Source organism: Passer montanus, unplaced genomic scaffold (genome assembly GCF_014805655.1).
Source record: "Passer montanus isolate IOZ18808 unplaced genomic scaffold, ASM1480565v1 scaffold118, whole genome shotgun sequence".
NCBI lineage: Eukaryota > Metazoa > Chordata > Aves > Passeriformes > Passeridae > Passer > Passer montanus.
Window position 1 is genome coordinate 1,101,004 of NW_024358500.1, and position 12,018 is coordinate 1,113,021.

The following is a 12,018-nucleotide window of genomic DNA, read 5'->3' on the forward strand; positions in this document are numbered from 1 at the left end:
ATCCACTTTTTTTAACACTTTCAGGGATAGTGACGCCACCACTGCCCAGGTTAGTGCCTGGCCACCCTTTCCATGAAGGAATTTTCCCAAAATCCAACCTGAACCACCCCTGGCACAACCTGAGGCCATTTCCTCTTGTCCTGCTGTATATTCCCTGGGAGAGGTTTGCTAGATGAAAACCAAGCCCCAGAGAAGCACAGCCCTGGAGAAGGGGCCAAACCAACATCTGTGGTGCTGCAGATCCCAGCACGGTCACTGCTGGGGAACAAGGATGGGGTCCCTGGGGTTGCTCTTACAGCCACAGCATGGACATTGGGGTCTCCCTCTTCCAGTGCTGTGCCTTTAAACTGCTGCAGTGTCTAGAAAGCATCTGTGGTGCTGCAGATCCCAGCACCCCATGGTGTCCCTGGGGTTGCTCTTACAGCCACAGCGTGGACATTGGGGTCTCCCTCTTCCAGTGCTGTGCCTTTAAACTGCTGCAGTGTCTAGAAACTGGTTGTAAAAGGTTGAAAAAGGACCTTTTTGGGCTGGGCTGATACCATCTCCCACTTTAGGCAGGCTGTGGCTCTGTCGAGATGTTGGTGCAAACCTCCAATGTCCCCAGTGTCCCCTGAACAAGGCATGGGTGTGTCTGATGTCCTTTGGCTCTGCTGAGGCTGTGCTGCCTGAGCTCCCCTGCCTGTTTGGTGCTGCCCAGCTCTGGCACAGCTGCTCTTCTGTGTGTGTCCCCTCTGCCAACATTCCCTGGTCCCTCTTGCTGCCAGGGAAGAGGGGTGAGCTCCTCTGAGCACACCACGTGGTCACCTGGTGGCCCTGGTGATGGCTGAAGTGCATCTCCCCCTGGGGCTGAGCTGTCAAGCCATGGAGTCACAGAACATCTCCAGCCAGAAGGGTCCTGTAAGGATCACCATGCCCAACCCCCTGCTTCTCACAGGACCACCTCTACCACTAAATCATGTCCAGGAACTCCTTGAACTCTGATCCCTGAAAAATCCAGCACTCTCCATCACAGTATTTCATCTCTGTGTATGAAAATGTGGATTTCCAGGACAAGTGGGTCTTATCCCTCTTCTCTCTCTTTAAATTAATCCCTTTGTAGGCAGCTGTGAGTAAACTGGAAGTAAGTGTGTTTGCTTAGTTACACAGCTCTGACAGTGCTGGTTTAAACACAAAGCAGGGCTTGACTGGGGTTTAACACTGATGAGCTTCCCTGTGTTTATCTCTGTTCCATCCCAGAAAGAGTCAAACATTTGTTCCAGTCCAAAAATTGCCAAAGAGCACATTTATGTAAGCACTGCAGGGAAAGCCCTGGAATAACACCCAGCCATGGCTGGGAGAGCAGGGCAATGTAGGGGTTGGTGTCAGTAATTAACAGAGCCTGTTAATAATATTTAAATGAACTAATGACTTTTGGGGGGCACATCTGTTCAGAAATCCATGCCAAGGTATCAAACTGATTTTTCACTTTGATGTTGGGGGATTTTTGCTTCCAAAACAAGAGCAGTGACAGATAGGGCTGCATGGCTGAAGTGTTCATTGAAACCAGTGTTGTTGTTTCTCCAAAGTCCCCCCTGCCCTGTCCATCCTGCAGATCAGATCTCCCCGTGCCCTTCCTCTCCTGTGCCTTTGGCAGCTGTTGAAGTTTGGAATCAGGTTTCACTGTGGTTCTGTCACAGCCAGTGCTGCTTGTGCAGCTGTTTCTAACTGGGAGCAGCATCTGGCCAGTGTGCTGGGCTCAGGGTCAGGGTCAGGGTTAGGATCGGGGTGCTGGGCTCGGGGTCAGGGTCAGGGTTAGGATCGGGGTGCTGGGCTCGGGGTCAGGGTCAAGGTCAGGATCGGGGTGCTGGGCTCGGGGTCGGGATCGGGGTCAGGGTCAGAGCCGTGTGCTCTGCTGGCACACCAGGATCTGCAGTCCCTGGTGGCTTGCTCTGGAACTCATTCCCAAGGTTGGATTTGGGATTGCATTATTTATATCTGTGGTTGGGTTTTTTTTAAAGACAAGCCTTTGGCATTTCATAGAATCCCAGAATGGTTTGGGTTGGAGGCACCTTAAAGCTCCTTCCACTCTGACCCCACTGCCATGGCAGGCACACTTCCAGTAGACCAGGTGTAGGAATTGCTACTATTAATACCTTGAAGAATCACATTATTTAGGTGCAAGTTCTGGTTCCTGGAGATGCCCCTGGTGTGTCCATACCAGCCAGGCTGACAGAGGAGAGAGGAGAATCCAGGTCAAGCCAGTGGCCAAGCCTGTGGAACCTGGCTGCTGGGCAGGCTGGTGCAGGAGGTGCAGTGGGATAGAACTGCATGGAATCACAGCTGCCCACATTTTTTTCCACTTGCGGAGGTTCGGGGGGATGTTTGGAGTAGTATTATCCTCTTTTTAAACCTCTTTCCAAATCTTGCAATGTATCAGACGTGGAGAATGTGCAACATGGTTTGTGGAAAGCAGATGAATGTCAGACCCCGGAGTTTGGAAAGCTCCAAGCCCCTCTGCTGACACTGAGTCAGTCCTGGTGCCACCTCGTGAGTGTTTGCATCAGGACAAAAGATGGAAAAATGGCAGCGAGCCCAGCAGTTATTGTCAGATAAACACCACAGAGCAGGAACAAATTCCTGTATCCAGTAAACTCTTCCTCGTGCACTGCCCTGGCCAGCCTGTGCCACGGGGACCACCCAGCAGCCCAGCAATGGCTCTTCCATGAAGCAGGCAGTGGGCTCTGTCCCACTGGCTAGGTGAAAGAATCTTTAAGGAATAATTTTGCAAAAATTGTATTTATCGGGAAATTTTTTAAAAAGTCTCTTGATATTTCCCCTGGAACAGCCAGCACTTCCTGTAAATACTTTCTAAATACAACACGAGGAATGATCTCAGCATATTTAGGAAGAGGGATTTGATCCAGTTGGGATGAATTGCGTTGATTTTTGTTTCCCCTCCCCAACTGTGAGTTGTTCACGTGACTCTGTAACAGTTGGCAGGGATGAGTCCTCCTCTGCCAGGACTTGGAGATTTGTTCTCTGGGATGGGGGTTCAAGTTCAGATTTGCTTCTCATTAGCCAAATCTGCTCCTCATTCTCTGAAATCCCTCCTCAAACCACTTTTCTCTGGGATTTTGCACACACAACCTGTATCCATGATGAGAACATTGTCCAGACAAGGTGTGGTTTGAAGGAAGGGAGTTAAACCTCTGGTTTCAAATGCAGCTGTGTTTTGTGATTTGTGCTGGTTTTATCTCTCAGAATTATTTTCTTAACACTTCAAATGCATTTGGTTGGGTTGTTTTTTGGGGTTTTTTTGAGCATTCTCCTTTGACTCGGGGAGAGAATATGCAGGCAGCTGTTTATAGCAAGCTGTAAATGTCAGGAATGCTTCAGGAGTTCCTGCAAAGGATGTTCCAGAAATCAGAGGTGATGTGTTTTCTTTTTCCAAACCACTTCCTGCATCCTTTTTGTTCCACGGAGCCTCCAGAATCAAAATCAGCTGTTGGGATACTCTTTCCCATCTCTTTCCTCACTTGTCATCCTGCTCCAAAGCCATGTCCCTGGGTGCCTCATTGGGCTGATAAACTACTGCTTTGGCCATGGGCCTCTGTAATGCTGCTGGGGCTGCTGACGGCTGCAGGCAGAGCTCACTTTTGCTCTAGCTATTCCTAAAGGTGGGATTTGATGCTCCAGGCAGTTTCAAATGGATTCTCCTTCAAAAACCCTTTGGTTCTCCTTCAAAAACCCTTTCCCTTCAGCTGAGCTGTTGAATAAACTTCAAATGGAAATCCAGCAGAGCCAAACCTGTTCAGTTCTGCCTGAATTTTGATGATTTGCAGTTGGTTGTGGCCTTTGACTTCCTAATCTGAAGAGCAGGTTTGTGCCTTTGGCTTCTCCAGAATTATTTCTGCTGGTGTAACCATGTCCTGAAGAAGTCCAGTGTTCCTGCAAGATCCTAAATGATAATGGCTCATACTTTAGTAGCAAAGGAGTGGGAAGCAGCAGAGCTGCAGCAGAGCTTTGGGAGCTGTGTGATGGTCATGGCAGGGATGGGATCACCAGGTCTGCTGCTAATCATGGGACACGTGCAGGAACTAATTTCTGCATAGGATTTCGGGGGTTGTGTTGATACATTTCTTCCAAACATCTAATCTAAATATCTCCTCTTTCAGTTTCGCTCATTCCCTGCTGTCTTGCAAGTTTTTGTCCATGTAAAAAGTTGCCCTCCTTGCTTCATAAGCCCCCTTTAGGCACTGGAGGGATGCAGTGAGTCTCTCCAGATCCGTCTCTTCTCAGGATGGCAGAGGTTGTATTTTGAAATTTAGATTCCCAGTAAGGTGCAGGGGCCTCTGGTGTCTTCCTCAGAGCTCCTTGGCAGAATGCAGGAATGGGACCAAGGCACCAGGCAGGAACATGGAGTTGCCTTGCTGTTGATAATGGTTTTTTTTTTCTCCCTTCCCAGAAGAGAAGCCAAAACCAGATCCAGTATTAAAACCACCTTCTCCAGTCCTCAGACCAGAACCTGCTGGGGAGAAGAAAGATCAAGCCGGGCAGACGACCGAGGCCCCCCCGTCAGTGGAGACCCCAGCAGAAGCTCCTCGTGCTCCATCCCCGGCCCCGGCCGCTCCGGTGGCCGCTGTCCCCGCGGCCCCCAGAGCCCCGCCCGCGGCTGACCCGGAGGACAACCGTGAACTGGCCTTGTCCAGAGAGGAGGCGATGCCAACCCCCAGTGCCACAGCCTGCCCGGAGCCAGCGGCGCCTCCCGCTGCGGACGAGCCCGGTGCGGAGGCGTGCGCGGAGCCCAGCGGTGCCGCAGCATCCCCCGGGGACGCCCCGGGGCCGCTGCCGCCCGCGCCCGCTGCCGCCGNNCCCGCGCCCGCTGCCGCCGGCGACACGGGCAGCGCCGGGGCCGCGGCCGAGCCCGGGGCAGAGGCGGCCCCGGCGGAAGCTGCAGCAGCGTTGACTGTGGAGGTGGAGCCCACCGAGGCCCCCGAAGCGGAGGTGGAGAGCGCTCCATCACCTCCCGGTGCTCCTCTCGCTGCTCCCTCGCCTCCTCCCACCCCGCCGCCCACCCCGCCGCCCCCGTCCCCTCCGCTTCCTGTCGCTGCTGTCACCACTACAACTCCTTCTCCACCTCCTCTCCCGTCTCCGAGTGCCCTCCCTGTTGTCCAGGGAGATTTAGAAGGAGAGGAGAGCACAAGAACTACTCTTAGTGAAGAGGTAAAAGATGTTGAAAAGAAGGAAGAGACAGAAGCAGATGGGCAGCTGGAGGAGAGCCCAGAGGCTCTGAGTGTGAACTCAAGCAAGAGTCCTGTCCCAGGTAAGAGTTGGGCTCTGTGGGTTCATGTTGGGAACTACAGGATGAAGGAAAGGGGCTTTTTCCTCTTCCAATAGATATTTCTGTTTCCATCTTCAAAAGAAAAAGCCTGGTGGTGCTGCATGGCTGCTGTGACTGTGAAATGCTGATCTTGGTTGGCAGGGATAGAAATCCCTCCTGGTTGTTGATAACTGGTCACTGCCTTGCACGTGTGCCCCGGGCTGGGGTGGGCTCACGCCTTCATGGCAGCACAGGGCTGGTGGAGGGCAGTGCAGAGCACACTGCTCTTCATGGAATCCCAGGATGGTTTGGATTGGAGGGGCCTTAAATCCCATCCAGTGCCACCCTCTGCCATGGGCAGGAGCACCTTTCACTGTCCCAGGGTGCTCCAAGCCCCAGTGTCCAGCCTGGCCTTGGACACTTGCAGGGACAGGGCAGCCACAGCTGCTCTTCCCCTGAGGTGAGCAGTTGTTCCAAGGGCCTGTGGCTCTGGATTTGGGACCCTGAAGCTCTTGGGATGAAACCCCTGAGCCAGTGAATTCCAGAACTGCTGGAGTGGCATCTTTTCCAGCTGAAAAAATGTGTCATGGTGTTCCCAGATGTGGGAAAATCAAAAGAACCGTTCACACTCACCCAAACAACTGACAGCAGAGTCACACCAGGGTCACACCAGTGTCACACCAGGGTCACACCAGGGTCACCCACCAGTGTCACACCAGTGTCACACCAGGGTCACACCAGGGTCACACCAGTGTCACACTAGAGTCACACCAGTGTCATACCAGGGTCACACCACTGTCACACCAGTGTCACACCAGTGTCACACCAGAGTCACCCACCAGTGTCACACACCTCTACCTGCCCACACTTCATTAGTGATGCTTCTGGTTTTCGTTTGCAAAAGTCACATATAAGCAAAATGTACAATTTACAATTTTAGATTTAAATTCTGCAGTTTACGGATTAAAATTCACTAAAATCACAATTTCTGCAACCGCCTTTTAAAATCCAGCTTGTTTCTCCAGTGTTTCCTGCCTTTGGTTTCAGCCCTGCCACATCTCTGGTTTGGCACTGTGGTTTTAACACTCTGTGTTTCCTATGGAAAATGGCTTTTTTTGCAGGACTTCCTGGAGATCACATTGTGGAAAGGAAGTTAAATGATCAATTCCTTGTATTTGCTGCTGGAGGAGTGTAATGGGGGCTGTTCTTCACACCCAGCAGTGTTAAAGCATTTCATGTGTCACATTTTCTACATCCTGTTCTGCAGTTATTTCAATTCCTTGGAACTTGGTGAAGCTTGGACAAAGAGGACAAACAGTCAGTTGTGATTTGGATCATGTTGGTTTCATTTCTTTAAAGTAACATTTCATTTAGGGGTTTTTTGGTTTTTTTCTTTGATGGATGGGAAATGGGCTCAGAAATCTCAGGCTCTGCTCTTAAATGCACTGAAAGGCTGAGGCTGGCCCTGTTCCATGTTTGTGTGATGCTCAATATGCTGATTTTAAAATTCAGTATCTACAGATGAGAAGAAAGATCCCTTTACTACACTAACCATGAGGATTTTTTCCTGTTAATCTTCTTCTATTTTTATTTCACTCGGGTCATTTCACTGCTGTGGCACTTGTTGTTCTTTCAATCCGAGCTACTTCATAACCCAAATTAATTTCCTTAAAAAGGAGAGGAGAAATGGGACTCTGTAAATAAGGTTTTGCACAGGCAGGTTCCAGCTTGCAGTGTTATTGCTGGCTTTGTAATGGCCTGTAGTTTAAATTAAAAAAAAATTAACTTACAGTGTTTGGGCTTTTAATTATGCAGAAGATTAATTTTAATGCTGTAATGTCATTATGCTCCAGAGCACACATTAGCCAAGCCATTGGCTTTGGCAACACAGAAACAAGGAGTTCTCAAGTCATGTAAAAGATGACTTGAAACTCGGATTTCTATTAAAAGCTCAGGGCTTCAAAGAAAGCACAAAGCTCTCCAAGTGGTTCTTTGTGCTCTACCCCTGATTTAATGATCCCAAACTATTGTATTTCTCTGCCAGCCTTCTTTTCAGCAATAATTTTCCAGTTCTTTCTTGGAGAGAGGAAGAGAGATTGAAATAACATCATCTGAGGCTGCCTGCTAATTCAGGAACAAGGAACAGCATGTCTGCCATATACATTGGAAAATCCAGATGCTGACCCTCAGGAGCAAGGAGAAAGGGTTATATTGTTGTGTTTTTCTTGGACTAAAGGCTGAGAGATTTTTTTATGGTCTCTGGAGTTAAGATTAAACCTGGGATAAGGGAAACTTCTCAAGCACGTGCTGGTATCTGTGAGCTCTCTGACTTTGAGCAATATTTCTTTGGGGTTTTCAGCAGAATGGTGTTTTTATTACAGAGCAGCTTGGCCACAAATCATGCCCCTGCTTTCCCTTTAAAGGGAGCTGAGCTGGGCTGGCTGGGACAGTGCTGGGACCTCTCAGGATAATCTCATTCCTGCAGCAGCTCCTCCTGCCTGTCCTTTTTGTAGCTATGACCTGGCCTGCCTGATTTTGGGAAGGAGACCTTCATCCCTCCTCCCTGAGCTGCTGGGGCAGCACTGCCAAGGCTCCCAGTGGATCCCATATTTTGCACTGGAAGTGGCAACTTTTTGGGGATGAGAAAGGGATTTGCCTGTTCCTGGAGAGTTTTACAGAACACAACTTCTGTCCAACATCAGGGAAACCAGACTTGGATTTTTTGCTCTGTCGAGCTCTGTGGCAAGAAGGAAAATACATTTAGACCCTTAGGAGCAGTTCTTTCTTTACAGCTGCACCAAAGGGCTTTGTCAGTGTTTGCAGGGAAAGGCCAGAGCTGAGTTAAGCCTGTGGGGATCCAGGGGAACCTCCATTCCTCCTTTTCCACTGGCATTAGGTCTCTACCAGGTTTCCAAGGTCAGGGGATTCTGCTGGAGCACCCTTGTTGATTTTACACTGAATTCTGCCTGCTCTGAACACCCTCACAGTGAAGTTGGAAGCTTTGGTGGTTCAGTCTGTTTGTCTGTGAGTGACTGGGTCATCATTCCCTGCTTGTCAGCATCACTGCTTGTGCATCCTGCTGAAATGGGGAAGATTTGTTGGTTTGAGAGCACTAAACCACTGAGCAGTGCAGGGTGTTGTAGCCAGGGGTGGTTCCTTGCTGCTGACTGTGTTCCTGGTCTGAGCATCCAAAGGGAACACGTTCCCCCTTTCTCAGGGCACAGGTTGTGTTCCTGCCTCCTCAGGAAGTTTTGCCTGAAGCTTTTAGGACAGGCAGAGCTGTTATCTGCAAGGGGCAAGAGCACATGCTTTTTACAGTAATTCATTCCTACTCATCTGCTCTACAAGGAGAAGAACAGCTTATCAAGAGAGGACCTGGGAGCTCCAATCTACGCTAAAAACATCACCCTGGCTAAAAGTCATCAACAACTGTTGCTTTTTATTAAATTCTGGGGTTTCTGTAGCTGCAGTGAGGGACCAGCACTTTCCAGGCAACAAAACAGGAAAAGTGTTGTTGGTGGAGTAGAATTTCTGCAGAAGGTGCTACCAGAGACCTGAGGCCTTTGATGTCACCATTCTATCATGGCTATTAAAAGAAGCAAAGAGGAAAACAAGACACTGATGTGTGTCCCAGACAGAGCTCCTTGGGACACGGAAAGCTGAAAGAACTTAATGCACATGGAATTCAAAGGGCTGTTTCTTGCAGAGCTCGTTTATGAGACATATTTCTGTATTAAGTAGCCCAGCTGTGGCAAGTCCTGGAGTTTCTGAGCTGAGGAGGCTGTAACGAGCAACTTGGGCTGTAATTGGAAATACCTTGGAGAAATTTCTCCAGCACCGAAACCTGGAGAGGCAGAAACATAAATCAGGTGTCACCTTTTTCTTGATTTGCTGCCATAACCACTGGAATAGATTTTCTTTTCCATGAGCTGGAAGGCAATGGTGAATCTTTGCTTTGGTCTTTCATGGCATGTTGGATAATAAAATAAAAATGCAAGAGCTGGGATTAATTTAGGCTTCACAGTTGGCACCACATCAGAGGGGAGAGGCGCCGTGTCCCGCTGGAAGGGCTCGCGGTGGGTAAATCCTGTGGGAAGATGTTCCACTGGGAACGTGACAGAGCTGAGAAACGGCTGAGGGAGCGTTGGGCCTGCTGAGCAGATCCCTGCAGGGGTGGGGGTAGCACTGGGAGTGGTGTCCAGCTAGTCTGGAATTAAGGGTTTGCTCCTCTTTCCAGTCCTAAGGGAAATCTGTTGTCACTCCTGTTATCTCCCTTGGCTTTGGAAGCTGTGATAAGAGCTCAGACTGTTGTTTGGGTTTCTGGTGTCCCTTCTTCAGAGGAATGAAATGAGCTGAAAACAAGGTCTGGAAGTATGAATAGTGGCAAAAATGAACCTGCCTTTGGGCAGGACTTAAACTATTGGAGAGAACTTGAAGTTGCTCAACTTGGGGACAGGAAAATGGAAAAGAAGGCCAGAAGTGTCTGGAGTTGTCCCTTTCCAAGAGCCAAACTGGACACGTTACTTTGTATTTCCCTACAGCCTCACAGATGAAAGTCCATCTTCAGGTGAATAATGCCATTGTCCTGTTGGATTTGGGGTTTGGGAAGGTTGGCACCCAAACTCACATCAGTGCAAATTCTCCTTTTTGCTCCTGCAGCAGAAATGTGAACTTGACAGAAAATAAAGAAATCTGGTGTCTGCTATTTTAAGATGGGGGAAGACTGAGCAATGTCTCCAGAGATCTCTGGAGATTCACCCCAGGCAGCTCCACAACACGGCCGGGGTTGGAACCCCGGGCTGATGGAAGTCGTGGGATTTAAGGCAAGACTCATTCAGGAGGCTTGGCAGGATTGCAGCCTCTACAGAGCTTACTTCTGCCAAAAAAAGGTGGAAAGAATGTATACTTGAGCAGCAGTAATGTTCACATCCTGACAGCTGAGGAAGGAAACACCCCGGACCTTTGCCAGCCCCAAATCCATGACCCCTGAATTTATTTCTGTGCGGTTAAAAATGAAATGTTATTTTACACTGTGACGGTTTCCATGGTTTGAGTTTGAGGGCAGTGGAATTCTGTCAGATTAAAAACTTTGGGATTGATCAATTAAATTACTTGGCTGTGGCAAAACTGAGGCTGTTGCTTTGCAGGCCTGATCCCTTCTTGGAGAAACCCCTGGGAGTGTGCAAGTGACATCACCAAACAAGACTGAAAACAGCCCTTTGACAAGGGCTCGGTTTTCACTGAATTTTTAGCAGATTTTGTGATGGAGGGAACTGGGGAAGCCTGTCTTAGATCTGTGCTTTGCTCAATTCCTGTAATTACCACGTGCATGGACACTGCTCATCCCCAGCCTTGGTTTTGCCCCTGGATAGTGGGGAATAACTGGGCTGTTCTTGCCAAGGGAGCTGCCTGGAGCAGCAGTAAAGGCTGATCCCTGCTGGGGGAGACAAAGCTGTGTTGCAGTCTGGGCCTGCTTGGCCCTTCCTCTCCCCTCCTTTGAGCCCCAGGAAATTCAGGATTTGTGGTGGGGCTCTGCCCTGCCCTTAAAACCTCTCCATAGGGAGACACAATGGATGGGATGGGCAGGACCTGGAGCTTGGGAGATCTGGGTGGTTTTTCCAGCCATTGGTTCTCTGAACAAGGAGATGATGTTTGAATACTGAAATAAGACTTTCCTTTTTTCATTGACTTTGCTTTTGGGGTGTTCAGCCTGGAGGTAAAAGTCTTCCATCAGTCTGGTGGCTCCTGTTGCTCTTTGGGCTGGGGCCTGGGTGTGGTGATTCCCACAGGAATCTGCAGGTCCATGGTCACCCTGCAAACAGGGAACACTCTGGAGAAACCACAGAAGCTCGTATATATTCTTTGGGGCAGGGGGAATGCAGCAAATCCCATCTGCTCCATGCCCTTAGGAACAGAGCTGACTGTTACTAACTCTTCTTATTTATAGTGAAGAACCTTTCAAAATTCTATTTTATTATGATAAAGGAAGTGCACACTGGGTTTTTCCACAGTGTCTGCTGGAAACCAAAAGCCAGAGCTGGAAATCTGTTTGCAGTAATCTTCAGTTACAAAATCAATCCCATTTACACTCTGTTAACTGGGCATGTGTGCCTGGGATCCGAATTTAAGCTGGGAGCATTTGCCACAAATTAGGAGCAGATTGGATTAATGGGTTTGTCTCCTCTTAATATATTGTGTGGTTTCTTCTACCCTTTAGGGGGAAAACACTATTGGAGTAAATCAGTGCTGATCTTGGGAATACTCTGGTGTTTCCTTTGACTCAGTTGGCCAGGGAGATCATTAATGCTGGAGTTACAACCTGCTTTTAAATTGAAGTATAAATCCATCTCAGAGCAGTGCTGCAGGATTGAAGGAGTTTTCCTTTTGGATGAGATACTGGAAATTTGGGCTTGCTTATGGTTAATATATAATGATGGTAATTCTTGAGAAAGATATGTTGAGAACAGCCTTCTCTTCCAGCCAGCACCTGATCTTTCCAAAAACTTGACTTCCTGAAGGTTTTTTTCCCTGCATGATCCTTGTGCTGTTGGCAGTGACCTCCTTGCTACCCCGAGTGCCATTTGGAGCTTGAATGAGCAACTTGTAGAACAATTCCTGTGCTTTCATGTCATTCTAATGATTGTTATTGCTGCATTGAAAGCCAGAGTGGTTGAATCAAGCTGAATCCTCCACAAGGCTGAACTGCTTTGTTGTTCTGT

At 48.9% G+C, this 12,018-nt stretch overlaps 1 protein-coding gene across 15 annotated transcripts in view; it reads left to right on the forward strand.

Annotated features, from left to right (window-relative positions):
- The window catches only part of EIF4G3 (eukaryotic translation initiation factor 4 gamma 3), a 143,918-nt gene that overhangs the window by 95,555 nt on the left and 36,345 nt on the right, over window positions 1-12,018 (forward strand). For all 15 annotated transcript variants that reach the window (XR_005626343.1, XM_039697401.1, XM_039697402.1 and 12 more), the window contains one exon: window positions 4,445-5,302. Coding sequence is in view for 14 of the 15 variants with exons in the window: in XM_039697401.1 (XP_039553335.1) it covers window positions 4,445-5,302 (858 nt within the window). In the remaining variant the exon portion in view is untranslated. The remainder of the gene's footprint in view (window positions 1-4,444; window positions 5,303-12,018) is intronic.